Consider the following 17428-nt stretch of genomic DNA (forward strand, 5'->3'; position numbering starts at 1 on the left):
TATCCCTTCTAAATGATTCCTTTTTATATGGTCGATCTCTATCTACTGCTCCAAATGGCAGCATTTAGAAAGCCAAATACTGCTTTCACATCGCAAAGACAGGTAACACCTTTTTACAATGAACCCGGATTGCCTCTTATACAAAGGACAACCCGGGTATAACCCTTCTTTTAACCCTGGTTGAATTGCCAGGTGTGACGTGAAAGGGATATAAATATAGTTTGCTCTTATTTTTAAGTAGAAATAAGATTGTCAAATTCACCTTTCTGACACCTACTACATTATTATTTATTAAGTTTCTTATATAGCGCATACATATTCTGCAGCGCTTTTATAGAGAATATTTGACACAGTCCCTGCCCCAGTGGAGTTTACAATATATATTCCCTACCACATGTACACAGACATTCTGTGTTAATTTTGTTTAGAGCCAATAAGCCTACAGGAAACCCACGCAAGTACGGGGAGAATATACAAACTCTGCACAGTTAGAGCCATGGTGGGAATTGAACCCATGACCTCAGCGCTGTGAGGCAGTAATGCTAACCATTACACCATCCGTACTGCCCCACTATTAAGTGTGCTGAGTTGCATTTTAAGTGTACTAATGTATGCGTTACACTCTAAAGCCCCCTACACACTAGTCGATGCCCCGCTGACACTGAAATTGGCGGAGGCAAAGTGCCAGCATTGGCAAGTGCATACACCCTTGCCGAATCCCGGGGGGGAGCTGGCGCCTCGCCTGGACATGCAGGATGATTGGTGGGGGTGTGTAGCTTTAACGATATTCAGTGTACACACTAGACGATATTGTGAACAATATACCCTTTCTGAGTTACATTGGTCACAATATCACCTAGTGTGTGTGTGGGACTTGTGTTGTAAATGTTTTTGCTGAGGACAATATTAGTAATCATGTAATACAAAAACAACTACACAAATACGGTCAGTGCAGGTTTAATTTGTCCCTGCAGCTGTAATATGTTGCTTATTGTGTATTTTGATGTATTGCAAGTTGTGTGATAAACAATGTGTATATGTGAACTTGAGGGACACGATTCGTGAGCCTTGCTGCCATCTTGCCAGCAGCAGCAGCCGCCTGATCCCTGCATTAGCTGCCTGTTGCATAATAGGGCTGATGTTACATGAATCCAGCCATGATGACACGTTCGGTTTGCCTTGACGCCCTCCTGTGGTCATAGTCCGTTACTGCATGCTTGTGTTTCCGAGCGAGCAGCAGTCGGAAATACCATTGAGACTGCACAAAGGGTGGGGGGTGGCTGTCACAAGCGTCTGATTCCTTCTCATTTGACCCTTATGTGTGCTCCCCTCCGCAGCCAGGCTGACTTGGTACGGGCTGGGATAATGCAGGGATTCCTTCCTCTGTGGAGCGTGCGTGGTGGATGTGCATTGCTGAGCTGCATGGTGTCCTCCCCTGGGGGCTGCATGGACTCATCCTAGTGTTGTGCAGGAGGAGGAGGGTGGTGCAGAAGCTCATATTAGTGCAGCTTGTGTGTGGTTAGTGCAAAGCTGGAAGATGATTCAGAGGCAGCAGCAATGATCTGTTCTCCGTTGTGCTGGGATCTGGCGCTTTCCTCTTCCTTGCACCCAGCAACTGCCCCCTGCCTACCTGTAAGTACGTGGGTAAGGTCTTTGTGGGTCTCTCTTCCACATTGCACTCTGTGTGCACGCCTGCCTCCCGTCTATTGTTTTGGAATTTCCCTCCATGTCAGTCTGCCATGCGAAGGAACCTCCCCACCCACCCCCCAGGTTTGGAGTAAAAGTGTTAGCTCTGTAGGCTAGATGCCTCACCTCTCATGAATCACATTACTGAAAAGTCCTACCTAAGAATGAGTTTTAAAAATTACGTATTAATTTATGTAACTTTGTGCTCAAGCATTATGGGATATGTAGTCCTTTATGTCTTACAATATGACATGCTGTGCCTTGACCCTGTCACTAGCAGTTACGCAGCTTTTCAGCATGGTATATAATCTAGTAACTGAGATGGTTACTATTGTGTGTATTTATTATGTTTGTTGATGTAATATAGATCTGTGTTGTATACTGCAGTAGACCACTGCTTTTCTATGTTTCAAAATTCTCATGTATCCCATTTGTATAGCAGATAGCACATGTAAACTCATAAACTGCATACTGGATTTCTTATAACGGTAAAGTCTCTTCTGCATACAGTAGATAGCAAGCAAATTAGCCCAAACTGTGCATTCTTATGGTAGTGTAAATTAGCATATTGACTAAATGCTATCAGTGTAGGCTAATGTACTGTGACCTCGTGTCTGTCTGCACATTTTGGTGGCGAGCTGATGGTGTCCTGGGATTCTAATGTAAAGTGACTGGACTGCATTGTATGGAGGGGGGGTTTGAGGGATGTGCCCTTTTTTTTTTTTTTTATACAATGATCCCCTTGACTGCAGATTATTCAAAACGCCTCTGGAATTTTGTGTAAAACAAAGACAGTGTAAAATATTATGATGTTTATATATTGCGCATAGATTTCACTGCAGGTGGGCATAGGAGTGTTCTTAGAAATATGTGTTTTGTTTTTTTCATAATGTGGCTTCATAGTCTAGGACAAGACTTGTGCATCGCTATTGCACAAATTGTTTACTTATATGAAAATATTCCAGAGGCAATGCTAAATTATTATTTATATAGTGCTTTTTCTCCAATAGGACTCGAGGCACTTAGGATAATGCAGTTGCTTCATTTAATACAGGTATATACATCCATAGTAACATAGCAGTTGAAAAAAGACATACGTCCATCAAGTTCAACCTTTTTACCGTTAATTTGAAATATTGTGTTCCCTATCTCTCTTAGACTGTAAGCTCTTTCTGCTGTAATTATTCTTTTCTTGATGTTGTATCTTAGGGGGGAATTCGGTTAAAAGCGATGTGACGCCGGGGTTTGCTGTGCTCCTATCGGATATTATGACGCTGGTGGAATTTTGGTTGAATTCTCTCCGTAGCTTTTTTTTGTACAGGGCTGTGTGATATGTTGGCTCTTTATAGACGTGGGCTAGTAGTATATAGAATAATTTCTGTAATGTACCATTCTTTTGGGCCTGCAAATAACTGGAGCAGATCCTTGTGGTTTGTAACGTTTGTGCAGCTGGACACTTTTTTTCCTGAGAGAAACGTTAAACATGGGGTCAGTGTTTGATAGGTAGTAAATTGGAGTTGAAGTAGAGTGTTAATCGTACTGTAGGGTATTAGGATAGGCTTACAGTTAGTCGTCATTATTTGTGATTTTCTTGTTTCAGAATCAGAATCAGAATCAGAATCAACTTTATTGGCCATGTGTGCTTGCGCACAGTAGGAATTTTTTGCGGATTACAGTGCAGCATCAGCAGGGATGAAGGGGGGGGGGGGGCATTACATACATTACATTGGACATTACATGCGGGGGGCACATACCCGCTGAGCTGCGCAGCACCTAGGCAGCCATCAGCGGCGCCACTGGTCGTTGCAGAAGCCAGGTGAGTAACATATAAGCAGGGACAGTACAGTTATCACACGGGAACACATATCCGCCGATTTGCTCAGCGCCCAGGCAGCCATCAGCGGCGCCACTGGTCGCCGTAGCATCCAGGCAGGTGACAAAATAAGCAGGGACAGTACAGTTATCACACTTGGAACACATGCCGGGGACACATACCCACCGAGTCGCACAGCGCCTAGGCAGCCATCCGCGGCGCCACTGGTCGTTGCAGCAGCCGGTGGGTAACAATATAAGCAGGGACAGTACAGTTATCACACAGGGGACACATGCCCGCCGAGCTGCACAGCGCCTAGGCAGCCATCAGCGGCGCCAGTGGTCGTTGCAGCAGCCAGGTGGGTAACATTATGAGCACAGTATGAGGTAACAGTGTGGGCAAGACAGTACAGTTATCACATAGGGACAAGGGATACATATGGCTGAGTGCACAGTTCCTAGGCAGCCATTTGTGGCGCCCTCTTGAATCTTCCTGTAGGGAGAGCCGCGGGCAGCGTGGGTGGTGGCGGTGAGGGGGTTGGAGAGAGAGTCACTGAGGCCTGGGCAGAGTCAGTGAGGCCTGGGGCTGGAGTTGGTGGGGGAGAGAGAGTCACTGGGGGCCAGGGCAGAGTCAAGTCGAGTGGGGCCTGGGGCTGGAGACTGGGCCTGCAGGAAAGGGAGCCACCGCTGGTCTCCTGGGGGCAGAGGCTTCCTCTCCTGTGGTCTGGGGATGAAACTGCAAGCTGGGGGGGGGCTACCGCTGGTGTCCTCACGCAGCTTCCCCTCACCTCACCCTCCGATGGTCGCCGGGAGCCTGGTGGACGGGGGTCCTCATCAGCCATTGCGCTTGTGGCCTCCTCCATACATCCAGGTGGGGCCTCCGCTAGGCCGGACCGCCGCTGCCTGGGGGATCCCTCTCTCCGAGTCCTGGTGACCTTCATTTTCGTTTCGGTTGCAAGGGTATGCTTGGTATGTGTTCAGTGTATTGGCAGTTATTATTTGTACTCTGCAACATGCTGCGCTGTAATTTATGGAGTAGCATGCTTGTTTTGCATTGTGCTGTGGTTGCTGTCAGGACTACATCTCCCTGCATGCCTTGCTGTTGCCTCTGTGATGTCATGCCCCTCCTTTTGTTGTTTGTGTAGTGCGCGGGAGGTTCTTTGGTGCATTCACAGCATGCAGTAGGCACCCTCTGGTGGCCACTGAAGCTGTCGCTGACAGTGTGCTTTTATTTATAGTGTCAACATGTTCTGCTGGATAGTATAGTGGAGAACAAAGACTAGGGGCCATGCTTAAATCAGTTTGCTGACACAAGCTTACTTGCTTTAAGAAGGCCTACACATGAGATGGAATTCGTTGCTGTAGTCTTTAAGTTGGAATTGTTAGTTTGTATGTCTTGTTACAACTTCATTAGGAAAATAAGAATTGCTTTGTGTGTGTGTGTGTGTGTGTGTACTTCTTTATTAGGCATCAGTAATGTACTGTCAGAACTGGAGACTGTCCTGTTGGTGTGCACAAAATGTGAAACTGAATAAGCCACAGTCCCATCTATAGGGTAGGTAAAATGTGGACAGTTTTAGGGTGAAATTCTGTAATCACTGCTTTCTATACTGTACAAAATATGATGGCTTAAAACCTCTAGTGATTTGTGCTCGATCGAAGTTCACTGTGCGTGTTAGTGCTTAGCATGTCCAGGGAGTGTTGTAATGCTGTACAGGTGTGTTATTCCAAGTGTTACACACCCAGAACATCACCATTGTCTGTGGTGACTACCTCATAAACAGTTCTCTTTATTCAAATCGGGTTAAATACACTCTGATAATGTACTTGTCCCTTGAATTAGTTGTTGGCATGACAGGCTTATAACACTTGCTGTACTAAATTGAACACATTGCCTTACTTGTAGGATTTCAGGTACATTTTTGTGTGTTCTCTTTACTTGGAGTAGTGAGTTATGGAGGCTATCACAGAGTATCTCCAATAGTAGCCATTTGCTGCAATCTTTGGCTTTTACATGGTGCTTTTGCCTATTTAGCATTTTAGTTACTATAAATAATGCACTTTGTTTTATATTTTTATTCCTGCTTATCTACCTATCAGTGCTTCTGGATGTCCACATTTTCTAAGCAATATCACTAGATCGCTTAGAAAATGCCCTTACATTGCTACATGTTTAGGGGCCCAGCAATTAATATCCAGTATGCCGGATATTAATCAATTATCAACTGAGAACCCTGGCCCTGACAGATCGCACAGCACACAGGGCTGACCCATCGCTGCGATCCAGTATCGCTCACAACGCTTCAGCATCTCCCCGTGTGTAGGCCCCTTAAAGCCGGTATTCAATTACCCATGAACATTAATTGAGTTGCTGGGGCACTATTTAGTCAGCCCTGATCAGCCACCGTGAGCTGTGTTTTCAAATGAAATTTTTTTTCAGGCAACCGGGGCACTATCCAAATACCCTAATGGAGATTAAATCATATACAAGGGCCCGGAAATCCGACAGCGTGGCGAGCGGACGCGGAATACATTTTAAGTAATCCGCGTCCCCTCGCGGGGCTCGCCACGCTTCGGGTTCGGTGGCTCTCTGCACTCGCCACACTATATAAAATCAACTCCATGCCCAATGTCTCAGGGACCATTTAACATTGGATCCAATGTAAAAATCGGGTCGATCGCATCATGCGATTTGGTTGCATGCGATGCGATCGACCCGATTTTTCCGAAATAATCGGGTCCATTGCATCTGATTGTATGCCTTAAGTACCAAAAAACCCACCACTACCTCCCTGGGTCCGGACCTGCACCGCGTCCCTGTCCCCGGCAGCCGGCTTGTCATAAGCCGGCGCCGGGGACTTCAATAAGAAACCTGGGGAGGAGGAGGGAGGAGGCGGCGCTGCAGAGGGGAGGGAGCAGGGCAGTGCGAAGCTGCCTGAGATCAGTGAGTGCCCGCCTCCAAACAGTGGCAATCCTGATAATTTTCCAGGCTTGCCAGACTGCATACCTCCCAACATGACCCTTCCCAGGAGCGACAGGCTGGTTTCACACACTCCGGCTCCTGCCGGACGGTGAAATCCCACACGGCCAGGGAGCCGTGCCGCACACAGTAGTTTATCATGGAAGGGATGGCCACAGCCCGGCAGCCGTCCCTTCCAGTGGCAGGATCCGGCTGCAACCGTGCGGCCGGGTCGTGGCCGTCCAGTGTGAAAGGACACAATAGTGTCCATTCACAACTAACGTGTGCGGCACGGCTCCCTGGATTTCACCGTCCGGCAGGAGCCGGAGTGTGTGAAACCAGCCACACAATGCTCTGTTTCTGGGCTTTCCTCTTAATTTATGATTACCATCACCTGTGGTGAAATGCCTTTTTTGTCCATTAACCTGTTTAAAACAGTTGATGGCAGTCATAAATTCAGAGGAAAGTCCAGAAACAGAGCATTCTGGGTTGATTTGCCAGGTCTTTGGACCCGGGTTATTTTTAAGGGGGACCATTTACACCGAGCCCTGACTCGGATCAACCCGACATAACCCGTGAAATGTGCTTGGTGTAAAAGGGGTATTGGTGTGAGCTGCACATGGTTTCAGCAGAACAGTGTTTATTTTTTTTTATATTATAATAAATATGCTTTGGATTTAGTTGACTCATGTGCTTGTACACGCAGGGGCTGAGAAACATCTGCCAGGTGTATATGAAGCTTTGCATCTTGTTCTTGCTTTTAGCAGATCCTAGGAGTTCTCAAAGCTCCTCTGCAGCATGTACACTTATTCAGATCCGATCGCAGTACAAATTTGTTCTCAAAATGGGCAAACCCATATGCACTGCAGGTGGGGCAGATGTAACATGTATAGAGAGAGTTAGATTTGTGCGAGTTATTTTGTTTCTGTGCAGCATAAATTCTGGCTGCATTATTTTTACACTGCAATTTAGATTTCAGTTTTAACACACCCCACCCAAATGTAACTCTCTCTATACATGTTATATCTGCCCCACCTGCAGTGCACATGGTTTTGTCCATTTTGAGAACAAATTTGGGTTCTTGTTTAGTTTCACGGCGGCAGCATGGCCGCCCGCTACTTCCGGGTTCGGCGCTCTGAAAACTATCTAAAATAAAGTCCATGCCAACGTGAATTGGTTCATACCCCCACTATTGGCATAGAGTTGATTTTAGATAGCGTGGCGAGCCACTGAGCCCGTAGCGTGGGCGAGCGAAGCGAGCCCCGCAAGGGGACACAGACGCTGCTGCGACTGAGATGCTGCCACCGTGAAACTAAACAAGTACCCAAATTTGTACTGCGATCAGATCTGAATAAGGGCAATATGAGTATTTTTTAGCTATTGTTCATACTGAAAATGAAGTGCCGCTCATGCTGGTCAAAGTGTGTGTGTGTGTGTGTTTGCACACACTATACATTTGAAACTGTTGAGGGTATTTATTAAAGCTCAGAGAGAGAGAGACAATTGTGAGCTAGTACCAGCTAATCAGCTTCTGCCTTACAATGTTTTCATTTTGTATCATGTATATATTTAAAAATAAATAATGCAAGCGAAAGAGAGAGACAGACTCTAACCGGGGCCTATACATATCCATGCATTTTTGTTATGACACCTGATCAGCAGGAGGGGGTTTTCCATGGTTGGAATACAATTTGTTGATTAGGGATTTGTGCAGCGCTCTGCACCTAGGAGCAAAGCGCTGCACAAATCCCCATTTAAAACTCTGCAACATATTCGGACAGGTCATCCGGAAAGTGCAGCAGCTAGCACCGCACAACCGAGGACAGTGCGCAGACCACCAAACCTTCTTTGCACAATTTGTTGATTGTTTTTACAGCAGGAAACAAAGTTGATGTACGTGGTAAATGTTTACAGTTTCATGCTTTCTTTTTCAGTGTTATTATGCTGGCCATTAATCACACCCACTTTCATTCAACTAGTTGGTTGGATGGAATAAAAATATGCTACTGGATGGGAGCAAATGTAATTTGCCTCTAAAATTTGGAAACTGACTAAAACTGACGGACAAACCTGGTTCTGTAGTTTAATCAGTTTGATTTAAACAATTTGACTGCATATTTTTGGCCAATTTCCTGGGTTTGTAAGTAAATTGCTGATTGTCATTTGCTCTCATACAGTACCAGATTTTCAATCGAACTAACAAATTTTATGAAAGTTGATCTAGTGCAGGCAATCCCAACCACGGTCCCTCAAGGGGCACCAACAGTGCAAATTTTACTGATATCCAGGCTTAAGCAGAGATGATTAAATCAAAATAGCTATGATACTAATTAAGTCACCTGTGCTCAAGCCTGGATATCACTAAAGCCCCGTACACAGGAGACGATTGGTCGCATAGCGATATATATCGCTGAGCATCTCATTTTCATCAGCGACCAGCAATGGTTGCTGATGAAAATGAGACACTCTGCTGGGAGAAGGCGCTGGTCGTGGGAGCGTGCTCGCAGCAACAGTTGCCCCATATCGCCAGCGTTTCTGGCCGGAATTGCTCCGTGTGTATGGGGCTTTAAACCTGCATTGTTGGTGTGCCTTGAGGACCGAGGTTGGGAATGTCTGGTATAGTGTACGGCCAGCAACGGAAATAAATAGGCATGTAAGGTGTCCTTAGGCCAAACTATACATAAACCTCTGAGTGGGCAGGAAGCGACCAGCAATCCTGATTTATACCTGATGATAAATGTATTTCTCATTTGTTGATGGAACATGCAGTCCAATAAGATGCACCATCTGTGCTCAGAGCTGGTGACAGATGCTGCATTTGTATGGGTTCCCGACAGTCGGGTTCCCGACAGTCAAAATGCCGACAGCCGGGTGCCCGACGGCCACCCGCTATTTTCCCTCATGGGGGTCCACAACCCCCATAGAGGGAGAATAGAATAGGTGGCTCGCGCAGCGAGCCACCGTGCCCACAAGGGTTTTTTTTGCTCTTGCCATGCTGTCTGACTCCGTGCAGTCGGGATAATGACTGTCGGGATCCCGACTGTTGGAGTCCCATACCACGCCCGTTTGTATTGATCGATTACCAGATAGAAGTATAGGTGAGGTAGACATTTTAGGAGTTGAAACAATATTCGGTACTTGTATACTATCACGGCTCCCATCGCATGCCATATGTAGTGGCATGTGATGCGATTTTTCCGGGGTTTTTATGCATTTCATGTAAAAATCGCATGCCATGCAATTTTGATCACAAATGCATCCAAATGCATTTAAATTATTAGGAAACATGTTAAATGCACCCCATATGTCTTTTTTCACACTGTACCACCCCCACTATCAACGCCAACCCGAAGCGTGGCGAGCGCAGTGGTACGCGTCCTACAACCTTTTCATACCCCCACTATCCACGTCGGCGTGGAGTTGAGAATAAAGGGAAGAACAGGACGGTGTGGATAGTGGGGGTATGAAAAGGTCGTAGGACGCGTACCGCCGCCCCTCGCGGGCTCGCTGCGCTTGCCACGCTTCGGGTTGGCGTTCATAGTGGGGGTGGTACAGTAACAAATGCCCTTTGGGGTGCATTTAACATGATTTTAACACGTCAATGATTTCTGTGAAAAATGGCATCGGATCGCATGCGATGCGATTTTTTTCATATACGATGCCCATCGTGGGAGCCGTGATACTACACAAGTACCCAATATTCTTTGGAAGTGGTGGTCTTGCTGAAGTGGGGCACTAAAGGCATGTCGCTGGTCTCTAGTGATAGACCATTTTCTCATTAATTGGCTGATTCGCTGGGTTCACATAAATGGACTCTGTGAGTTTTATACCACTTTGTAGGACTTGCAAGGACTCATATCATTTTAAAGCAGAAGCCACTTCTCAGGCCTGTGGTACCTATACAGCCTACATTTAATACACACATGATAGCAGGGCACTGTACTGTAATGTACTTTGCACATCTATAAAATCTACCCCATGCTTTCTCTCAGGTGCCAAATACAGAGTGGAGTATATCTGGATGGCTGTTGTCGAAAATGGGGCTATGTTGTAGGCTAGCATACACGCTAGAGCTGTGTGGTATTATGTTTGCACATGTTTGGACTTGTATGTCTTCTACTTTTTATATCTGAACTGTAGTCAGTGAGGGAGGTTTATTGTAGTTAGTTACTTGTATAGAGAGAGAGTGTGTGTGTGTGACGTTCTCTATGTAATAGAACGGAGAGTGTATAACCGTCACCGAGCCTGTGCCCAGCATGATTACAACGTCTGTCAGCAGCATCGTGTGAGGAGGCTGCAGTTCCTCGGTCAGGCCGCTAGGTGGAGCTTGGGAGCAGCCGCCCGTGGTGTCATTACTCCCCTCCTCCCCCCGATCTATCCGAGTCTCCTCCTCCACCTCACCCTCCCTCGCAGTCTTCCTCTCCGTCCGTCTCTCCGACGGCGCCATTTTGCCCCTCTCCTCTCCAGGATCCAGTGCTAGATCCGGGGGGGTGACTGCAGCCCTCCATATTCCGCTCCATCCCAATCACGTGAGGAGGGCACCGTCTCACATTGTTTTTCTACGGGGGGTTGGAGGATTCTGGTCTCGAAACTCTTTATCACCGCCACATCACATTTTTATTGCCCCCGACCTTTTTATTGCCCCCCCAGAGGGGGGGGGGGGGTGTTTTTGTGGATTGCAAGCCCACTGGGGGCAGGAGGTGGATCTGACGACCTGAATCCTGGAGGGGGATCCTTTACCCCCCCGTGTACTGGACACTCACTTTCCCCCCTGGGGGGGCACGGAGGCAGCTGCATCCTGTGTAAGTCTCCCTTTATTCCTCTATCTCCCACCTTTAACCCCTTCCCGTCACGGAGTGAGAGTTAAATGCCCTATTAAAGGTCTCCTGAATGGCTCTTGTACTCTGTGCTTCCCTTTAGTAACCCTTTTGCTGCCACCGCCCTGTTCCTGCATTAAGGATCAGGGGGGAGGGGGCCCTGCTAGGACAAATTGTTGTGTTTCTGTAGTAGCTGCCTGGGGGAGAGCTGCTGCATTCTGTGCAGTGATCTAGTGTAATGTACATTTCAGCACTGTTTGTATTTATAATGTGTGATCTGTCATGTGACAGATGGAAGTGTGGCTAGTAACAGGCGCTTATAGCTGCCTTTAGTGTCACACACACCTATATTGAAATCAGTGTCTTGTTTGTTGTTGCTGGTTAATAAGGCTTTGCCAGGCTGCCGTGTTGCCTTGCATGCACTCATTTTGTAATTCGTATTAACTGCACTTTGCTTAGAGAATCCCCTGGTTTCATTACCTACAACCAGACACTCACTCCTGTTTAATTCTTTGTTACCTATGTTGATCTCTGGCTGTACTAACTGCTGGCTCTCTCTTCCTCACCACTCCCGCAGACCTTGAACTTCATTTTCTGCTGGATCTGTATAATTCTATACTTTTTTTTTTTTTTAATGCCTTTCTTCCTACTGATGAACACACTTTTCTTGTGTTATCTCATCTGCATATCACTCAGTTCTGCCTCCCACCCACTTTTTCTCCTTTTTGCTCCTTTGTGTGTTTCACTGGTGCTTTCATTCCCTACGTTCCTCTTGCCTTTATTCAACAACCCATTTTTCACTTGTTCCTGACCTCTCATAAGGAAATGTACACACGTTCAGTTTGGGTGAGAAGTATGGCTGTGACCAGAAAATCACAGTACCGAATGAGGCCGTGCATAATTATTCCTTGATCCAGTTTCAGTGCATCTGACGCATGTCAATGCAGTAGAAAACTCACATTCTTCTCAATGGCAGCGCATTGTAAACGTAATAAGATGTGTTTCCTCATGCGTTTTGGCTTGTGCATGATAGCAACTTCCTGTTTTGTCAGCACGCTTAAAAAAAGAAAAAAAAAACACTTGTAAATCCATCTGACCACGTAAATGGTTTTTTGTATACTTTTTAATATGTATTAAAAAACAACAACACAATTGTGAATGCTTGTGTACATATCCCTTTTGTAGCTTTTCTTGTTTTTGCATTTACTTGCCACTCAGAGATCCACCTGGGTTTGCAAGTGCAGCAGTTGTACCTACAGCCTTATGTTTCTTTCCTACATGGTAAGAGTCTTGCCTAAAAAGCTTTTCCTTGTGATCAGCAGCACCTCCTCCCTACCCCACCTCCCTCTTCCTTTGATGCATCACTGATTCACCCTGTTAATCATGCTCCCTGTTACCTTTCTGTATTATTTGCTCTGCTCTCCATGTGCGTCTAGTAAGTTTCATGTAATACTTGTCTTGCCTCATAACTGTATTTAATTATTTTATGATATTTTTTTTTTCCCCCCAAAAAAAACGACAGCATTTTTTTTTTGTGCCCCCTTCCAACCTTTGCTCAACAATGTTTTTATTCTGCTTTCATGTGTGGTTCATTAACACTATTTCTTCTATAATTACTCTATTTTTCCTCTCCTATGTTAAGTACTGAACTGCCAAATCTTGCCTTGACCTCTTGTCACATTCCTTATTTTCTTTTTAGATTGTGAGCTGTAACGAGTTCCCTCTCCCTTTGTCTCAGATGGTGTTCATGTGGTGCTAGCAATGGGTGTCCCTTATTTCTCTGCTATACATTGCTGAGGAATATGAGGCCTTGTACCCTGTCTTTTGATGAAATGCATCTTCCTACACTGGATAATGTCGATAATAATTGGAAACCACAAATTTCACAGTGACTATAGTAGTGGAAATCATAACTTTTTTTTTTTTTTAATGACAAAATTGCCATTTCCAACCTTTTTATTAGGATTATTTTTTTAATATATATATATCTAGTTTTTGTTAACGCTGTAAATGTTTATAATTTGCCAGGTTTTTTTTTTTTTTTTAAGTTGGTTTTATATTATAGTATACATCTACAGTATATTCTAAGGCTATGTACACACGGGGTCGATTTTGTGTAATATCGCGGGTAATATGGTTGCTGAGCGGCCATATTGCCCGCGATGGGAGTGTGCATCGGAGATATTGCCGGGTACGTGCTCCCGTTTTCTCCCCCATAGTGATCGCTGGTCGCAGGAACATGCTCCTTCGACCAGCTTATTTCCACCATCTCTGGTCGCTGATGCAAACGGGACACTGAGCGATATATCGCTCAGCGATATATCCCCCGCGGGGCTTAAGTAACTGTCTTTGTACAGGTATGTTTTCCTTTTGTGTGCAGATAATTGTGACACTTTTTAAGTCGATGGTGCTGATGATAACTTCATATATTTATACCAAGCATACCTTACTTAAAGAAAATACTGTTAGAGAAAAATAATCCTAAGTATGAATTTTTATTTGAGTAGATAATTATTCCATCATGTATGTTTAGAATCCAGGAATTGTGATGGCTGCCATATTTCATTTAATTTGAGAATAGTTTCCCAGCTAAACTTGCCATGTTATACTGTTGAAACAGATATCCATTTAAAAAAAAAAAATACACCATCTCTTAAAGGCATCTATTACATACTATACATACTATTAAACCTGTTTGAATTTTCTAGGGACAGGAGATTACTAGTGTGAGTTACTATACGAATTCATTATAGGTTCTGGGGACTACATAACATCCGGTAAGAATTTGGGTCTGCAGATGGAAAAGGACATTAATTTAGGTGGGCGGTAGTTAAGTTGCTTGCCTGTCAAGTGGCTATTGGAGATACTTATATATTGGAAACCATTGCCATTCTGCTGCAGAATTTACTATTTGCTACATGATTGCTGTGTAGTACAGGAAGTGTGATAATCTTGTCTCTCTTATATCGAGCCAAAAATTTGTGTGGTGGCCCATAATGTGTTCCTTTTGCACACACCCTGCTTACCGATTTCCTTGCAGCCCATCTTATTAGAAACTAGATAGTGCAGCCCTGTCATTGAAAGATGTCTGTGCACAGATATTTGATGACAGTATAAACAAAGGCGTACTTTCTGTTGAGCATTGGAAGAAAAAATTGAGTGGACATAAGGAATATAACATGCCTATAAAGACTATCTGGCCAAATTCCAACATGATCTATTGTCCAATCTGGCAGGTTGGAACAGTAATCTGGTAACCTACGGGAGCAAATGACCATTTGTTCCGAAATGTTGGAAAACTGACAAAAAAAAATGGTCATTCACACAAATTGGTTAAATTAAAAAGATTTAGCCAGTTTAACCATTTTTTTAATTTTTTTTTAGTGTTTTGGGGGAAAAAATGTATCAATTGCACCCATATTTACCAGATTTTCATTGCAACACAGCTAGATAGATCTGACGTTTTAGTCAGTCATGGTTGCATCAAAAACCACATTTGCACGTCGGAGTATGGGGAGCACTTCATTGGAAAAATGTAGTACTCTCAAAATGTGAGCAAAATAAAATTATTAGTCTTTTCCTTATCTGTTTTCTCTTTAAAAAAGCATTTTACAGTAATGTAGCTTCTGGGTTAAGTGCCCAGGAGTTATCAGTTCCTTTCCTTGACTATCCCTAGGGCTGCACTTATTCCTGGTTTCGGCTTGCACCCTTCTGGCACTTATCGCAGAGCTGCTTAAATCAGCTAGCCCCAGGCATTGTCACAGGAAATGGGGGCCCGTCACTGGATGTAATTGAATAGCTCCTATGCACTAAATTCCCGGTCACCCAAATTGAAATGCAAAATTAGAATGATTTAAGGGTAGCATGGAGGGCTGTGAAAAAATGCCGGCGCCAATAGTTTTTCAATCCAAAACAGCACATCATATTGAATTGCTCCATCGGACACAGGGCAATGCCAGCCATCGGTGCAAACATTTGAATTCCTCCCTATAGGTTGATATCTGAGCATAGTACTTCTGTTCACGCCTTTTGTGCTAATGCATATATTGATAATTGCACAATCTTTCCTAAACATAAGAATTTCTTGTTGCTTATTACTCATTTATTTATTTCTCCTCTCTCACTCTAGGTGTCCCGCCTTGGAGTAGCCCGGGGGCAGTGTGGCCAACTTCAGCCCCCCCTATTGGGGAAGCATCCCCTTCCCCTGCCCTCTTCCCCGTGCTGAATGGCTGCGATGGCACCTGCTCTCACTGACCCTGCCCCTGACGCCCGCAACCTGCACTTCAAGCTGGCGCCCCCATCTTCCTCCCTCCCCCTTGGAGAGACCAACGGTGGCTGTCTTCCACCGCCTGCTCCACCAGACCTGGCAACAACCTACAGTGGGTCACACGGAAAAGAACAGCTGAAATTGGCTGGAGTGTTCACTCCCCGGTCCATCTTGTCTCAGTCACTGTGTCGGGGGCGTTCCTCCATTTTGGAATTCAACCTGGAGGAGCTGAGAGGAATCACCAATTCAGGAAGAGGGGGCCAAGGTGGACCTCTAAATGGACTGGCCAAAAGACCTGCAAAGCCAGCTGTGGACAAGCCCCCGAGCCTAGCCATTCCTGCATTGGAACCTTGGGTGAAAGCCCCACTTGTTCCTCCAGGGTCACCTGCTGAGGAAAATGAACAGAAGGGCTCTTGTACAGAGCATGGTTCTGATGAACGTTTGAAGGCATTGTTACGGCGTCATGGGGAGATGGAGAAGAGGGCTCGATCGATCCAAAAAAGGCTTCAGTTAGTCCAGGCAAAGCAGGTTGAGCGCCATTTTCATCAACAGTTAGGCGGCCTAGTTGGTGCTGCCTATGGCCGTAGCCCAGAGACTCCACGCACTCGATTGACTGTGGTGACCCGTAAAGCTGATGCCCTGCGCAGAGGTGAAGCAGGAAGTGGCAGCTCAGATGCCTTTTTGAAAGGAGCAGCTGCTGAACTAGAAAGACTGAGCTGCTCAGGCACCGCTACTCTCCGTACATGTGAGCGGGGATTTGACTCGGATGCCACAGAAAGTAGCTCAGGAGGGGACTCTGATGTTGAAGAGGAGGAGCTTAGACGGGTGGATATCCAGCAGAGCCACGTGCCACTGTGAGTACTCTACCTTCTTTCATAACGTGGACAGCAGTATACACCAGAAACTGGGCTAAATTCATATATAATAAACTCAAATAAATATCTTGCATGGGAAACAATATTGCGCACACCTGATTGTTTGCAGTGGTGCTTTTGTATTGCTGGTGATTGGCTAGTAGTACAGCGGAGATTCTGGGATTTTTGTAGCACCTTTCTTTTTTTACGAAATATTAATGCCAAAGTACCATAAAGTAATGGCTTACAAGAAAAAAAATACATGCATGTGTAACGCCGAAATTCCTGATTGCAATGTAGTCATAGTTTGATTACAGTATTTGCGATTTGATTGATAGGGAACCAACGTTTGGGGTAGAAAGATGGTGTGGGTGTGATGGAAAAAAACAAAAACCCGCAGGTGTGCACAGGCAGTTTTGTGGAGGGTCTATGATATCAGTGATGACCACTACTTCCCTGTTTCCGTCCCAGATTAATGAACGCCTCAGACCTACTTACAGTTGCACAGATGGCAAAACTGTTCAATGATTGCAACATGATTTGAGAGTGGATCACTATTAGCGATCGATTTGCAATCCTCTAATGATCAGATCTGAATCCAGCCCTAATGCTGTGTACACATGGTGCAATTCTGAATTTATTTGATTTTTACTGTATAATCAAAATCGAATAGAAAGTTAGTCAGAATCGCACAATATTAAGTTGCATTTGATCCCAATGAGCCACATCGGAATCAAAAGCATAAAAAGACCGTGCAGGCAATTCTAGATTGATATGAGGGTCCTGCTCCCCCTCCCTGCCGATGCTGGGTTCCGGCGGCCATCTATATTGATATCTCCGGGCCCGCCACATCGCACAGTGGGTACACACCTCAAGCCAGGTGTTTGGTTGCAACAGCTGCCATTCTCCAACTGAAGTGCCTGCCCTGGGGCTATTTGTTCTGTGCTAAAGACTTGTAGAACTAGTTTAGACTGATTTTAGCTTGCGATGCAAGCAGAACTACTCCAGTTGTGCTTAACAGACTGGCTAATTA

The 17428-nt window shown here is 45.2% G+C and overlaps 1 protein-coding gene across 6 annotated transcripts in view; it reads left to right on the top strand.

Moving 5' to 3' along the window:
* KANSL1 (KAT8 regulatory NSL complex subunit 1) overlaps nt 1–17428 on the top strand; it is a 73461-nt gene that overhangs the window by 4903 nt on the left and 51130 nt on the right. For 3 of the 6 annotated variants that reach the window (XM_083146965.1, XM_083146960.1, XM_083146961.1), the window contains exon 4: nt 15404–16395. In XM_083146965.1, the coding sequence (XP_083003091.1) occupies nt 15500–16395 (896 nt within the window). In that variant the 5' untranslated portion in view covers nt 15404–15499. Of the gene's footprint in view, nt 1–1423; nt 1633–2696; nt 2741–10862; nt 11260–15403; nt 16396–17428 lie in introns of those variants that run through there. The other 3 variants (XM_083146964.1, XM_083146963.1, XM_083146962.1) reach the window with 3 other exon arrangements.

This window comes from Crinia signifera, chromosome 6 (assembly GCF_055691185.1).
Source record: "Crinia signifera chromosome 6, ASM5569118v1, whole genome shotgun sequence".
Classification (NCBI taxonomy): domain Eukaryota; kingdom Metazoa; phylum Chordata; class Amphibia; order Anura; family Myobatrachidae; genus Crinia; species Crinia signifera.